General features: G+C 40.3%; 1 protein-coding gene across 1 annotated transcript; it reads left to right on the top strand.

Annotated features, from left to right (window-relative positions):
• Positions 1–2,006: 2,006 nt before the first annotated feature.
• On the top strand, positions 2,007–16,329 carry LOC140933252 (protein DD3-3-like). The gene is made up of 11 exons (XM_073382776.1): positions 2,007–2,253; positions 4,804–4,881; positions 6,029–6,365; positions 7,452–7,664; positions 9,142–9,502; positions 10,214–10,273; positions 10,959–11,157; positions 12,648–12,732; positions 13,064–13,135; positions 13,679–13,840; positions 15,070–16,329. Exons 1-11 carry the CDS (start codon positions 2,107–2,109, stop codon positions 15,276–15,278), a joined length of 1,923 nt encoding a protein of 640 aa, XP_073238877.1. The 5' UTR covers positions 2,007–2,106; the 3' UTR covers positions 15,279–16,329.
• The last annotated feature ends 455 nt before the right edge of the window (positions 16,330–16,784 follow it).

Genomic DNA, 16,784 nt, shown 5'->3' with positions numbered 1-16,784 from the left:
CATTATTGAGGTGCTAATTTCCTCAAGTAACTAAAACGTTTGCTCTAAATCAAGAGAGATAAAAGATAAAAATCAATTTAATTCCAGCCCTCTGTATTCTTTTTCAATTGTATCTCTTTTCTATTATTTTTTCTTTAGCTGCAGAATATTCTTTTTCTAAGTATATTTATAACATTCAATTTTTAACTATAAAATACAGCTACTGAGTAAACAACTTGTCTTTGAACCAAGTTAACATATGTATGTACATGCTATACAATGTTTTCTATTGTTGTTTCTGTCATCGGAGTTTTTCAATAAATGTGTATACAGAAAATAAATATATATTTTTCAGCGCAGCTGGCTTTGACAAATTTCAAAACTCGTCAAAAGAGGAATCAATAACCAACAAAGGAGGTTTGGAGTAATTGGTACTGAAAGTAACTTAATTTTAACATTTCCCGCCTTTTTTTAGCTCTTAAATATTTTGGACTTTGGTCTGGATTTTAAGCAAATGGAAGGTGAAAGAAACAGAGTGTGACCCGGCCTCAACGAATCTCTCGGCCATTCCAGACTGAAGAAATGGTTTTATTGTTGTTACTTTTTCTCGTTGTTCTTTGCGTTAGACGGTTTTGCAATTATCTTCTGTTAAGATCAGTTCAGGCCAACAACTGCCCTTTTTTGACAAAGAAAAAATAGACATGACGGTTCACATGACGTTGACACTAATGTATTATTAAATGGCAGTGTTTTTCAGAAAGGGTAGCCTTAAATAAAGAAGTGCAACAGAAAAGACTCGAGATAAAATGTACTTGTAAAAGGTAAATAAAGACTTTGGCATGTGAGGGCGGGCAAACAGAGCCAACACGAAATCGAGAATCAGATTGTAATTGCTACTAGGTATATTGCTCCTTGAGTTAGAATAAATCAAGCCCTGACTTGCTTATAAACGTACGCTTTCAAAGTTTCATGAAGTCATGTTATGTGTAAAGGCAGATAGAGCTGAACTTTATCCCCAGAAGCAAAGGATTTTCGTCTTTCTCAAAAATTTGACTGCCAATGTTTCCTCAGGATTGTCGCGAGGGCTTGGCATTCTACGTGCGAGCGAGCGAGCGAGCCGGCGAGGCAAACGCGCGGATTTCTCCCTCGCGCGTTTTCCCCGCTCGCACGAACGTGAAATGCTCGCCCACGCAACACTCGGTTTGTTCTAAAATTTATTCTAAGTCATGGAACGGAGACTAGGAACCTGCAACACAGATAATCCCACCACTTGAGGGAAAGGAAGTTATTAAGAAAAAAGAAAGGAGATTTAAATATTAAAAAATATTATTTTTTTAGTTTTTTTCCTGTTGTCAAAAACAAGAGGATTGCGTTATACCATAATACTTGTGCTAAATGGCAACTTCTACAACGATAACTCTCTCTAGCTGGAGAAAATTCAGTTTAATTAATGACTATCAGGACTTGAGAAGGACTGATGACGATGAGAAGGAGGATGTCTCAGAGGCAGACGTAACTGTGTGCATTACTTTAGTCAATTTTTTGGAGTTCTGCACTCAACACTGAGGAGAAATATTTGACTCGGCTCGTCTTGTTGAACGCCTTTCTCACTAACTAAGCTCAAATCTGATTTTGTGAAACGAATTAAAGAAACGGGAATAATCGTGCTTAGTGATAGGTGATCCTGAAACCACTTACTTTTTCATCTCATGGTTACCCAGTAAGCGTAATCCGTATTTACCTGGCACCCCCGCCGAGCGCGCCTACGCAAGCACCCATGACAACTCCGGCACCTTCACTTCTGTGCCTTAATAAAGACACTTACTGATATAACAAAATTAGGATTAGTATTTTAGTAATAAGGCCAAATCAAAGATGTTTTGCGTTTGAGCACAGGGCACCCACAGAAACTGTGTGAGCGTGACTTCCTTATTGGTAACGTCATCATCATCTTTTAACATCCGGAAATGAAGCTGCATAACCATATATGGTTATAACAACATTCGCAGCCTCTTGTGCCTGGTGCAAAGGAATTAGACCGAAAGTTCTGCGAAGTGCCCTCTCTTTCGAAATAGAGCACTCAAACTGTTTCTGCTAGATTTGCAAGCCGTACGAAGCTCTAACGCAATGAAACCTTTCACCTGTATTTTGTTCAGCCTTTTGTGGTCTTGCTGTGCCGCAGATGTCTACTTGCACAATCCTCGAGGAACGAACAATCGTTTAAACGAGAGGTCAGCAGAAAGAAGGAATGCTAACAGGCTGTTTGATTCACAGGTAATCAGTTTATATTCATAGTGTTTTCGCTCTCCTTACGTTTAAAGGACCGTAATCTTGTAAATTATGTTTTTCATGGTTCATCATGTGGACATGAATTATGGAAATACCCGAGGCGATGCTGTTGTTGATCGATCGTTGCTCCGTTTCCAAAACTTCTCGTCAGTGCTAGTTTGGCTGATCAGAGTGCTTTCTGTAAACTTGAATCTTTTGACAGTTTTTGTATCTCATTTCCTAAATTATGTGTCTATTCATGGTCAATTTACCGTCGAAACGAATTATGCATAAATTAAAACAAGCTTTTCAAACTATTTAGGAAGGTTTCACCAAAGTTTTTAACAAAAAAAAAAAAATTAAATCCTTCATGAACTTTCCAGAGGATACTGCACTCCGCTTAGCATGTTAACAGAAAAAAACAGTGGGCAAACAATGTGTTTTGGCAATTATTGCACTAACATCCAGTAGCTGGTTTTGCTGCCATGTTTCAGTGCTGTTGTTACGCTGCCAAAGCCAGTTAATTTGAATAAATGTTACGTCAAACCAACCCCACCCCACCAAGGTAGGTGGGTTAACCCACCATGAAATGTTTAAATGTCAATTCAAAATGTGACTCTGGCTCAGAGGGTTACCCTTATGATATGGCAGACCAGGTAACCAAGATGCCAGGAAACCTATACATGTGACCAAGATTAAAATGAAAGATTTTGTAAACAGTAGGCTTCCTGGCTTTACCCATGGTCCTCCACCACAGAATTTAATATATGTAAACAGGCCAATCGTGTGCACATTTTTGCAAATTCCCATGACATGTTGCTCTTAAAGTTTGACTTGTGGAATAGTTTAACTGGTACCATATGGGCCTGGCATGGGACACAATGTTGCAGGATGCCATGTACATGTACATTGTACCTTCAAGTAATTATTGTGGTGCAGTTTGTATCTGCTATGGAATCAACAGCGGAGCCGATCAGAGACATGCAACAGCAACAGTTCGTTGCATTTGAGCATTAGGGGAGACAATTAACAAAAACAATGTACCTACAACAGGTGGGGATCCACACTGGTTTCCACCATTTTATGAAATTCAGTCAGATTTTTAATAAGTAAATATATTTTAATAAAAACAAAACTTTCCAAGTTGAAATCTGGCCAATATCCTTTCTGAATGACTCAGAAACCCAGGGAAGGACTTTGGGGAGTTAAAATCCAGCATGCGGTTTGCCCTGGATCAAACCTCCCTAGAAGCTTGCGCCTTCAATGCTCATTTAAGAAATTGGTCGGTATTCATCCTGGATCCTTGCCTGTGTTTTTTTTGTTGCTGCATTTCCCTGCTAGACATTCCAGTGACTGTTTTCCCTTTCCCCAAGTGGGAAACATAGCAGTTACTCACTGATTTATGATGTAGATATGTTGGTCAGTGTTTGCCCATATTAATTTTATTACATATATATGTATATATATATATGAGGTAAGTTGTTGTCCGCTGGAACTCTTCCAGGGTACGTGGTAATCAACCAAAATTGTTGGAGATTAAAGCAATGTGCTTTAAAATTGTGATAATACATGTCTATCATTATGACTTATTCATGTTAATTGTCATGTCATATCAAGCTCATCAGGGATGTGCTGAGAGAGCCTCATTTGATGTCAGTTAGAGTGAAGCTGCACTTAAATAATTTAAATGTGAAGTTGTTCCTTTAACATAGTCAGTGTTTCAGGCATTATGGATGACCTTTTTATGTTCACTGTTTAGTGTAATGGATAATCTTAATCACAGTTGCTACAGGTCAGGAAATGGTCAGGGAAAAAAATTCTTCAAGGACAGGGAAAAGTAAGGGAATTTCCCTTCAAGTTAGGGAAATTGAATTCTTTGGAAGAAGTCAGGGAGAAGTTATATTTTAAGAGTACATAATATATTCTTTTCCCTCTTCCTTAATTGTTTCTAACATTTAAAAATCTCTTTTACGTTTTACAGACATGAATCATGTTGTATTGGTAGAATATATAATATTATTGTTCATGAAATTGAACAAGTTGTTAATGAACTACATTTGTATCAATTTTTTGCAAACTGCACCTGAATTGCTGAAAGCATAGTAAATGGGTGGATAGAATGGCTTTGAGGGGAGCATTGTCTCCATTGCCGGGACTAATTTTCTTAATTTGTTATATATTCCATTGGTCAGGGAAGTTTCACATTTGTCAGGAAAAGGTCAGGGAAAAGTCAAGGAATTTCATAAACCTCTGGCTGTGGCAACCATATTAAAATTGTACACATGCAAGTGGGACATTGTTGTAGTCAGCCATGTTGAATTTTGTTGAATTTGAGAAAATAAGAAAGATTGGCATCTAGACTCTTCAACATCATAATATCATCATAATCAACATCATCATCATCATAATCATAACAATCATTATCATCATCATTATCGGTGCCTACAAAATGGATTTACATGTATTACCCAATTATTATTAGTAGTATACCTATTATCTATTTAGATGAGGCTAGTTTGTCTTTATTTTCTCATTCTCTTTCATTTTCTTTTTCAGAATAACAACCGTGGTGGATACAATGTTGGAGACAAAACTGACAAACCAGCCACCACTGCTGCTAATCAATTTAATATGGTACGTACATGTAGTACAGTGTTGCCTATAATATGTAATAATAATCAGGGTTTGCAAATTTTATTGATGAGTGGAGTCACTGTGACTTCTACTTCACAAATTTTGGAGTCATTTTGGAATATTTGGAGTCAAGTATCACAACAAAAAAAGCCATTTTCAGACTTTTCAGCACGTCGTCCTGGCATGTATACACTATCGTGAAGGATACACGAAGTAGCTGTGGTGGTCCACTGACCTGGAAAGCTCAAATCCATGATGGCGGTCATCGAGTAAACTTTGATCGTAATTTACCCTCCTCCTGTTTTGTCGTGCAGCATAATTCTTTAATTTTGATGTTTTAATTAAGGTTTACAACGTTTACAATTAACGTAAATTGTATTTGTTGCGAAAAAGGTAAGGACAAAACTGTCATTGTTACCGAAAATTTCTGGAGTCGAAGTGGCTCCCTGTTTGTTACCGAAAATTTCTGGAGTCGAAGTGACTCCCTCCGTAACCTCTGTGGAGTCATCTGAAGAATTTTGGCGTAAAATACGCCAAATTTGGCGTATTTGCGAACCCTGAATAATTTATTGCTTTATTCTTCATTTAAAAATTTGGTTCTTATTTCCATGCAGCTCCTGCATGTACAATCATTAACTTTGGAAAGGAACGTTTTTGTGGCAATAAATTTCTTGCAAGAATGCAACTCCTTGGCTTTTTTCCATGCTTCAATCATGTAAGCTGTATGTCAAGCATTAAAATAAATCATTAAATAAATAAATAGATAAATAAATAAAAATTAAAACAAACAAACGATAGGAAAGCAATACGTGTACTAGTAACAAGTGGCAATAAATAGGCAGTTTCCCTCAAAAAGATTTGAGGAAAGACTACATACTTTTGATGAGTAGGATAGGAAAAGCAGGACTGTGCATGTAAACATTTGGACTTATATGTGCAAATCAGTTATGTGCATACCAAAAATAATTTTTTGTAATTTAATTTTACAAGACATGTACTTCTGAGTCTGCCTGTGTTGCTGTTGATCTGTTTAGTATGTCCATTATATAAGAGCAAGCATAGCTACGCCCTTCACGTATAAAAAAATTGGATTATACAGTATCCAGGATGGCTTCTTTAACTCTACTGAACCTAAAATACTTTGCAGAAATTTTTTCAAAGTGGATTCACAGGCAAATCATTCCTTACATTCGAGTGGACCAATCAACACGGATCTGGTGGAGATGATGACACGAACCCTCATAAGATGAACAGTAACATTGTTTTACAGTTCAAGTGTCAGTCAGATCCTGGAAAGGTCCAGACTCTTGAAACGTTGCGCAATGGTATAAATACAAACACGCCCAAGTTCACTGCGTCCGAGAAGGCAGATGAGACAGAAAATGAATACAAAGCACGCAAGGCTAAAGATATGGACCAGAATAGAGGCATGCATGAATCTTGGGAGTGGTATGATAAGTGCAGAAGGAGGGAGAGGAATCAGGGTGAGAATCTCGAGCTTAACTCTAGCGGTAGCCTAGGCCACAGGTGGAACTTAACTTCTGGTTAAACCCGTCTACGAGCTGGTGTTGAAATCTTCGTTCTGGGCCCCCAGCTATGTACAATGTTATTGTACCAGGATTAGAGTACGTGCTATGATTGGCCGATTAAAAATACCACTGTCGATTTGCCAATCAGGTTGAAGGGAAATTCGAAAGGCATTTCGGTAACTCGTTGGGTCCGTTGGGTACTATGTACCAGAAGAAGGGTTAGATTACGTTACTCTCCGACGCCTGCTATTCTTGGGGTAGCTTAGGGGAAAATTTATTTATACCACAACATGTGTTCAGTGCTCATGTATCCAGCAATAGGTTATTAGCCTTTTCTATGCTATAAGATAGTAAAAACACCTTCGCCCTATTTTCGCACGACCTTGTTTTCGCGACTTTCCGACCTTCTAATAGCCTGACACAGACTCCCAACTGGTTACCCCGCAAGTAGCCTGCGTAGCAGGCGCTTGGAAGTAACGGCAAAGGAAAGAACGGGGCGCGAGTGAGATACACGCGTGTTTCCCTCGCGCGCCTCGTTCTTTCTTGCGCCCATTACTTCCAAGCGCCTGCTACGCAGGCTACCCCGCAAGCAAGGTTAGGCAGGGGCTCCTGGCTAAGGTCAGTCTATTTGGGTTGAGCTACTGTGGGTCCCTGCTCCATCCATTTTTATTGTGGCCCCTCCCTCCTAGCCTGGCCTGCGGACACTGACAAACGTATTTCAAGTCGGTCGCTTCTCTCCACTCTTTTTGGGTGGAGAGAGCGACGACCGGAAATACGTCTGTGTCCGCAGGCTACTCTCCTCCTGGAGGTCTAAACGTACGTAGTGTGACGAGGAAAATGGTACAACTTGTTGTCGGTTATTCTGCTAAAAGTGAGAAAAATTGATTACCTTGTCAGAATTTTTTCATTTTTCAAGAAAGTTCTTGCTGAAAAGAGCCGTTCCGGCGGTTTTTCCCTACAAATGAAAATGCTCGGGATCTAATCTGTTTTAATCTTGCTTATTTTCGTTACTAAGTTAAGTGTAACCTTGACTTCGAATAGGTCTGTTTACTGCTGATCAAAAGCTTGCAGGGAAAGAGAGTATCTTCACACGTCAGAATCCCACAGGAACGCGGCGGGGATATGAGTGTCCAGAGGAGAGAGATTATTACCCATACTGGCATCCTATAGATTGGAAGGATATTGCAGTGTTGACAAGTGATGTTTCACGGTGTGAATATTACAAGAAACACAGCTTTAATGTTGAGCCTAAAGGTTGGTCCTATCTTCTATCTTGTTGTATGTAATTTTTGGCGGGATCTAATTATTGCGAGCTCCGCGGTTTTTTTGATGTTCCGAAAAAGAAAAGGTGCCGTGATTAAACCCGCGAAAAATTGGTGCACGAAAATTCACTCCTTTCCTACACGTACATGTACTTGCATATTTCTGAAATATAATTTAACTTACAAGCTGCATCTGTTAATGCTTTGGACTCTCTAATGGATGTCACAGGTAATGAGCTGCTCAGGGAAAATAAAAGCTTTCAAAGCCAGGGAAAAATCAGGGAATCAGTGTTTTCAGTCAGGTAGAATTTTAGGTCACAGCGCATCGGCGAATCCAAGCCTTCAGGTAACCGGGAGGTCTTCTTATAAGAGTGACGTCCTCGCTCTTGGAAATTATTTGGGGCCATTTATACGAGGGACAACAATGGATTGCTCTTCCTCAACGCTAACATAATGTACAAAATGTAGTCTTAATTACTTGCGGCAACCTCCTCTAATGGCCTGACCTCTAGACAACGGAGCCAGTTAGTCCAGGCGTTCCCTCCTCTCTCCCTCTTCCTGTCTTCCTCCTTATTGTTTTTCCTCCCTCTGATTTCTGAGCGCGCGTAAAAATCACCCCACGCGAGAAAGGCGAGACGGGCGAGGGGAGAGAAAAACGCGAGCTCGCGTTTCGCTCGCTCTACTACACCCGAGGAGAAATAGGGACTATTCGTTGACTACTAGTAAATTGAATTAAGTACATGAAAATGTCGGCGTCTGAATCAATTAGGAATGCCTGTTTCAATTTGGAACGGCTCAGCCATTCTTCCCGCCTAGCCTAGCCCGACCGGGAATTTTGACTTTGGATCGACTTTAGGAGCGGCTTTGATTCAGACGCCGAACTTCTTATGTATCGAGCCTAATACATAAATTGTTATAACGTTTTTTGTTAGCAGTTTTTCCGAAAAGAGCTTTTTTCTCCTTTTGTATTTTGTTCGGTTGGAATTAAGATCGGCGTCTGAATCAATTCAGCTGATCTAAATCATTTGGGTCGGCCTCAGTTCGAATAAGCTTCGGCTCATGAAAAGTTCGGCGTCTGAACCGGGCCTTAGAGTGTTTTCCAAAAGTCAGAACTGGCTGGCCAGTTCGTTATTTTGAAAATGACGTTTAGTATTTTCTCGAAATTTTTACTGAAACCCATCACTGCCGTGCTCACTATTTAAGAATGAACTGAGCTAGCTGGATAGTCCTGGTTAATAGTGGAATTCTCCTCTGTAACCAAGAAATTGCTTAAAATGCATTCTCCCCAAAAGGGAGATGTGTCCCCACTTCTCGTAAAAGACCTCCTGCAGTTCGACTCTCGCAAGAGACCATCTCGTGTAAGCGACCACCAACTCTTTGCCTTTTGGGTTTTCGCTTACTCTCCGGGATTTTCGATTGTATTTAAATTGAGGAGGATTCCTGACTGGAAAATTTCTTTTGACCAACAGGAGAGTGTGTAGAGCATTATCCAAGCGGCGCGCGCAAGCATTGGTCGAGGCACAATAATGCAAAAGATTGCACAGAAAATGGCGGGAAATGGATGACATTTACAAATTTCCTGGACAAAGTAAAGCATTACAATACAAAACAAAAATGTCTCTCGCAAGGGGATCGCTTTGTTTGGGCTATTCCTCATGGTGATGACAAGCCAATGTGTTTAGCTAAATTGGATGAACCTTATTGTGGCCAAGGTCCGTGGACAAGAGACAATCACCTTGGTAACACACCCGAAGGTGTGGCACCAAATTTTACCTGGACGATACCTTTGTTTCCTTCTGGTGAAGCTCAAATATGTATCTTTAGAATAAGGTTAGCACCCAAACGGCTTTTTACGCTGTAGGGGATTAAAACGAAACAAAAGCAAAAACAGAATCAATGATGCTTAATAGTGTTCATCGTTTTCAAACGCCTGGTTTTGTTGCCAGTCTAAGAAAAATTCCAAAGATCGCCCTTAATTCCATGTTGTGAGACAATGAAAAATTGGCTTGCTGTATTCCCTCTCTTAAATCCCGCCAGCTGCTGAAAAAACACACACGAACTTATAAAAGTCCTGCTGATGATGTTTCACTATACCATTATTAGTAAAGGAGATTTATTAGATTATGGTTTATGAAGGCCGTCGAACAACAAAGTTGAAAAAAACGGAGCTGTAGTTTATGTTGGAAGCTCCCTGACCTTGCACAATCCTTTGTTTTTTGTTCACAAATTGTGACTGAATAAATTGATGCGATCTTTCTATCTAATTGGTCAGTAAGTTCAAAAACATAGGATTGCTATTTATTATTGTCAGGTCCCAAAAAGCTAACAAAAACCTATAGAAAAGGAGTCGAACGGGTTTCATAACCATTCCACTTTAATAACCATGAATGAACTGAATGATCACATCACAAGATTTCGTCTCTAGATTCTCAATCAGATCGTCTTATTATCTAATTAAGGTTTGTATTACTTAAGATTTTTACAATGCGTATGCATACATGTACATGTGTAATTTCAATGACTTTTACCCTTATTTTATAGATATAACATATCCACAGATGACTATGATGGCTGGAAAACTAATTCTTCTTATAACAATGAGTAAGTTAATCGTTATCGTAAAGTGTTAATTTGTGCGCATTTTACTGAGTGGAAGGTGCTGCGTTCTTTTGTGTGGCGCTTGTAAGGCTAAATCTATATGGAGAAAGTTGCCTCGGGAAACAGGGTCAGACTTCCATCCTAGTCAACTTAAGCGAGCGTTTATATGAGGAAAAAGATGACCACTTTAACCGAGCCAAGAGCTGAAAACAGCGCTCGTGCATGCTCTGATTGTCTTGCCTTGACCGAATTGACCCGGCTGTGTGTGCCGAAGTGTTTACAAGGAGAAAAGTTGGCCCGGCCAGGAGGGTGACCCTTCTAGTCCAGCAGCCACACCTAGATTTTTAGCATAACCTTGCAGGCTCTTTCATACAAAGTTTTTTCACAAATTACTAAAGTACTATGAAGGGTCTTTCAAAATCCACCTGATGACACCTCGTAACCTTTGGGCGTCACGAGATATTAAGGGATAATTTTCACTGAGGCATGAACTGGATGTAGGCTTCCTTTCTTAGGGTGCCCAAACCTGGTCTAGTGTCATAGTACGTTTGAATACTCTAAAGGACCATGTTGTTTGTTTAGAGTACACTAAAAAAACATTTTATAGGAAATCTTATTTGAAAAGTTGTTAAAGCCTTGCGAAATTAAGTACGGCTAACAACTAAGTTCTTTGTGTGATTCTTTTCAGGCTGATTCAGCAGAATCCTGCTGTTGACATTGGTGGTTCATCGCCTTTAAAACTAGCGATAAATACTGCACAGTTTGGCAGAACATTTCAGGACAGATCACACATTATAAGGCTCAGTTCGCGGCTAACAGAATCTGTTCCTCAGGAGAAGAACATCTTGAATTTGAACGTTCGTGGAAAGAGGGGAAACATTGTGCAGGTCAGTTGCTGTTTATCTGAAGGTTTTTGTTTTTTCTAAACCTTTAGATGACAAATTACAAAAATAAACGTACATTCAGCAATTCTTTGATGAGGCTGAGTATTATAAGGAGAATTTGCAGTTCGAGGAGGGTGTTATCCGCCGACAGCAAAGGTACTATAGTGCCTCATGTCATATCTTTTTCGAATCCAGCAAAGTGCAGTTGTAACTGTTTAGTATTCTTTAAAAATATTTTGTTCTTCAAAATATACTTATCTCGATCCGTGTATACTTCTCGTCTTTATGGGTAGTTTTAGAATGTGAATGGGTGTTAAGCGTAGCAGATATTCCTCATCCTCTACATCCGGCGAGCGGAATTGTTTTTACAGTTTTAGCTAGAATTTAAGGCATTACTTCTTTCTCTCTTCTCTAGCTCTACACTGTCAAAAACTAAGAAACTGCGTCTTGCGTCCCCTTTTCTGTCGATAACAATTCGATTGACGTTTATGGATTTTTTAAAAAAAATAATTTTCAAACGTTTTTACTTGAAAAAGTACTGCACTACCCTGGTGGTTTTGTACGCTGTATGGGATGGGCAATGCAAGGAAGCGCTAGTGGGCGTAACAGCCGTGGGGAGAATGGGGTGGAAACTCGCAGCTTCGCTTTTCATTTCCGCACTCGCGAAACAAAACCCCCAGCTACGCTGGCTGGCTAGCAGCGGACAACTTCTGTACAAAACAAGGTAAAAAAAGACAATGTTTCTTTGGAGACTACCACGTACGTAGTACATCAACTTCATTCAAAAAATAGAAAAGCTCATCTATTGAAGGGGCAAACCTTCTTAGTTTAAATCAAATGAATGCTGTTTTTTTTTTCCCCTCATCTGAAGCTCTGTATGAGCGCTAGCATGTGAAGAGGCTCTCTAGGACGAGGTGAAAGCTCAAAAGGCGAACTTATTGGAAAGGAAAATCCCTTAATCCCCTATTTTCTAAAGTTTGAATTTGCCTTGGAAATAATATCAAAACCTGTCTTAAAATATTTATGTGACCAGCATCGCGAGTTAGCTACATGTAGCAGATGTCAATGAGATTCCGGGGAGCTTATTCACTAACTGGATGAGCGCCCCACTCCAGTCCCCTTACCTTCAGATCTGGGTCCGCCACTGTGATGGCTGAAGTGATAAGTGTGTATTATTGACCCCTAACATTGCCCCCTTGTCAGGCGGTTGCAAAGCAAAAATAGGGGCGAAACCTGACAACGACAGACTTACTGCACGGCCAACAATTTGATTAACAATAAACTACTGTGTCACTGGAAAGATGAGTGTCCCACCGCAATCCCCTTACTTTCAAATCTGGGTTCTCCACTGTGATGGCTGAAGTGATAAGAAGCCCGTTACAAGACTTCAGCTGAACAATCATCTGATACTCAAAGCTGAGCAGTTTGCCTGGAGGACACTACGAGTCAATTGTTAATTATTACCGTATAATCCAATTTACGTTTGTTTTTAGGTTTATCCTGCTGTGGAGTACGACTTTGTTCCCAACAAACTAACCTTGAATAAAGAAACGGATGTACTACACATTCAGTGGGCAGGTACGATATCCAACCCCGAGAGTGTTCCAAACATATACTAAACGAACTTTCATGTTGTTGCGTCGTCTTTTCTCATTCTGTCACGTAAATAAATAACAACTCTTAAACTCAACAATCGGAATACATGCATAAGCAAATAACGAAGGATTACAAAAAACTTGCATTGAATTATACAGATAAACTCTGTCCTAAAATCATGACATTTACTTTGAGTTGTCGACTGGACATTGACTGGAGACTTCATCCCACCATCTTAAAGTCATTGTCTGTTTGATAGTCTTTTGGTTTGAAGGGACTGAAATATGATCCTGTTGTTTGTTTGTTGTCATAGGCTCTAACACTCATAATAACAACAGTCCCGCAGGTGATGGACAGGCGGGGGATGCCGGCGAAGGGAAAGGTGGTAAGTAGGAACGCTAAACTGGTTTTCAGAATCAAAAATCTAAAATTTTCCTTCCTTTCCCTAATAATTGTCAGTTCATTACCTTAACTGTGTGATCTTGGTCGTTGCTTTACTGCTGAGTTTCTTTTGGCCGAAAACGCCGAAGTTGCTCCCTGGTGCTGAATGTCAGAGGACGACTCTAGAAACAAGTATAGCAACGCTTTAGAATGTTTTAAACGACTTGCCTGTGTTTGACAAAACAAGGAGATTTTAAGAAAATAGAAAGAGTGGGCACACTTTTGTTGCCATCTTGCAAAACTGAAAAGAAATGGAGTGAATCCAATTCAGTACGTTTTAGAATCCGCCGTTTGAAAATACGTCGAGCCAGTTCATACACCCAGTGTGCCATTTAGGAAAAAAAAAGAAAAACGAAAGAAAGAACAACAACACAACAACAACAACAACGACCGTGTGGACGGGTTATCCATTCCTAGGTATTTCGAGAACGGACCTCTGGAGCCAGGTTAATTTTAAGTCTCTAAAAAAAAAAAATGTGTTTCTCAGGAACTGATAGAAACAACATGGTGGAAACACGCAATCCGTTAGACAACTACCCGCTGCCATGGGAGATGTCTAAACTTTTTCGTGGAGCTACGATTCGTTGGACAAGCCTGGAATTCAAGTCTCCCAAAGCTGAAGACATTGCTGTTAGCTTGGCGACTGCAGGTATGCATGATTTGTTATTGTATTTTAACCCCAAAACAAGACAATTTAGCAATGCTGCCGGCTTATTTTTGCCAGGATGTGCATTGTTGGTCTGCACCTGATGTCAGGAACAAATTGAAACGTTTCTCTTCTCTGGGAACTAAACTCCATACTAACGCATTGTCCGCGAGAAAAGTTTTATGTTATAACTCACTTGGGAAAAGAGTTATAGCCTGGGACCCAAACTAGGCGCGCGCTCATTTATGGGATTATTTGGGGGGACGTGAATGAAAAAAACATGGCGGAAAGCGAAGTGGAATGTTTCAGGGGAGTTCCTGAAGTTAATTGTACACAAAAGCACACAGCAACTTGTATGTCTCGTCATAATTCAAGGTGGCTGCTGGACTTGTCCCCTTAACAATCCCACAAATGCGCGCGCGCTTAGTTTGGGTGCCAGGCTATCACTCTTTTCCGAAGTGAGCTATTGACCCCTAACATGGTCCCTTTTCACGTGGTTGAAAACCAAGAATAGGCACGTTACCTGTGTGTTTCTTATATAGTCATCCCAGAGAGCAGAGCGTCCTTCTGTCTTCTCGACAACCTCGTTCCCAGGGTCCTCTCTCTCGCCACGGGGGCGGAGTAGGAGAGGACCCTGGGAACGAGGTTGTATTCTTGAGTGATAAAGAGAAAAGGAGGCTCTGCCTGAATCGCATTAAGACTTTCAAGTTGCCGCAGCCCAAACTTCTGGACTAGTCAATCTTCTTTTCTCCAGTCATACTTTATCTTCCCGAGCCCGAGCAGCCGTTTATCGATAGAACAATGGTCGTCACTGAGCCTTGCACCAAGCGCACTACTATTAGGCCTGGATTCGAAACTGTATCGTAGTAACAGACAGCGCATGCTCAACAAAGACCTTACTCGATTCACGCAGAGTCTTTCTCAAATAACGACGATTTTGAGCAACGCACGTCAACTGGAAGTGGCCTTTTTTCATTTTTGGACGATGGTTTTGCCCATATTTTCAGTCAAATCGTCACTATAGGGGTAAAGAAGCTAAGCAATACAAATTTTATATCGTCAAGGCATATTAAGAGGAAACAAGCCTTACTTCCGGTTGACGCCCGTCGCTCAAAAACGCCGTTGCTTAAGCTCCCTAATAATCAAGCAAGCGGAAGAAAGGCTCTCTTGGCTGGTTGCTAGACTGCAGAATCTTGTACTAATCCCAGTTCCTTTTTTTCTTTATTTTCAAGGATATTACAGCTGTTTGCGCAAGAGTACTTGTAATAAAGATTCTGTGGAAGCAAAGGCAACCAAAATGGACTCACTTTTGAACAATGCACCGGCATCATTTGGTGGCATGATTCTAGAGTTCAGTAATACAGGATGTTTTTACTACATATGCTCAAGAAATAACAATTTTTCAAATAGAAGTCAAAAGGGTGTAATTTGTATCAATTAATTAATTCAGATATCCGGATGCTTTGTAACTAAGTGTGGTTGAATTTGAAAGGAAAAATGTTTTAATTTAATGCTTTTAGGTAATGTTACATATGCAAATGCAGAAATTCATTTTTTTAAAATAGAAAATTATTATTAATGTAGAGATGCACTTGTAGAACGATTTTGTACTTAATTCAGTTGAACCTCTCCACAACGGCGTTCACCTTGGGGACAGAAGAAAGTGGCCGCTGAAGAGAGGTTTAAACAAGAGTCAATGAATGACGACGGTGCGCGCAAATCAAACAACTGGCTTGACCAATGGCATAGCGGCAAATTTAGCACCGGAACTCGTGGTTAGTCCTTTCCGCGCGCTTTCCCGTCGTCAACTGACCTTCCCGTCCTGTTGCTAAATCAGCCTAATTAATGGTTTAGACGAGTGCTGGTGGGCCGGCTGCAACGCAGGCTATGAATGGACTGTCCGCCAAAAATAGTGGCCGTTGTGGAGAGGTGGCCATTAGTGGAGATTCGACTGTGGTAAAATGAGTTTGATATGTGACTGAAAACAAAAAAAGATTTTATACTCTGTACACCTCGTACGAGTTGTGGCAAAAGGTTTTCTATTTTCGGAACTGGTTCAAGTGGTGAGTGTGTTACATTTTCAGTAAAATTAAAATATTGAAGTCTACTTTCTCATCAGGGAAATTCAGAAATTTAATGGTTAGCCGTATAAATGGCCCTATTCCGTGACGTGCCACTGGTGACACCACATCTCATTTGGACTTTCAACAAAGTCCTTCGTCGGATTTGCGACTTCGTCGCTCGGTCGGCCGCTTCGCGGCCTAAAAAGGCTCGCTCCGCTCGCCAAGAGGTCGACTTGTAGCAAGTCTACATCTCATTTGGAGGGGCCGGTTCGCGGGGAGGGTGCTATTCAATGGTACTACTCGTACAAGTTGTGCAACCAGTGCAGTTGAGTCTCATTTGAGGTTTTAAGAATGAAACAAAATAAAAAGGAAAAAAAAAAGATTAAATAAAAAGCTCAATAAAAGACCGTTGCTAAGATACGAACACAACTTTATGTGGCTGTCAGTTTTTTCTCTCGATTGCAATGCGGCACTAGGGAAGAGGAACCTTTGTGATGGCCTACACGGGAGCTTCCCCCAAAAGGGGTACCTTTATCAGGCTTCAGGTGTATGAAAGGGTAGGAATTTCACGAGTTGACGTATGTGGAAGGGTAGGGAAATCTGCTTAATTCAAATATTTTTGAACAGACGTACCGTTTGGCCGTATCATTTTAATTTATGAAATGCTACATATGATAAAAAGAAGGCGTACTTTTATCAGGTATGTGAACGAGACACCATTTTTTAATGAAAGGTATATAAAAGGGGCAACATATATATATATATATATATATATAACACCCCCCCCCCCCCCCCCTTCATGCAATGCGGTTACAGTGTCTTCTAATTCTTGGGAAAAGTAAATAAAGAGTCGTGGTTTGCGCCAGATTGAAGAAAGCCTGAGT

The sequence above is a fragment of the Porites lutea genome, chromosome 4, assembly GCF_958299795.1.
Source record: "Porites lutea chromosome 4, jaPorLute2.1, whole genome shotgun sequence".
Taxonomy (NCBI): Eukaryota; Metazoa; Cnidaria; class Anthozoa; order Scleractinia; family Poritidae; genus Porites; species Porites lutea.
Note: the sequence above shows the minus strand (reverse complement) of the source record. Positions and strands in the feature narration are given on the sequence as shown.

What these genes read in the sequence shown, in the direction of transcription:
- LOC140933252 (XM_073382776.1), top strand. Translation starts at nt 2,107, where the DNA reads ATGAAACCTTTCACCTGTATTTTGTTCAGCCTTTTGTGGTCTTGCTGT. An exon ending in CTTTAATGTTGAGCCTAAAG is followed by an intron (nt 7,665 to 9,141) that starts GTTGGTCCTATC and finishes TTTGACCAACAG; the next exon opens with GAGAGTGTGTAGAGCATTAT. An exon ending in AATTCTTCTTATAACAATGA is followed by an intron (nt 10,274 to 10,958) that starts GTAAGTTAATCG and finishes GATTCTTTTCAG; the next exon opens with GCTGATTCAGCAGAATCCTG.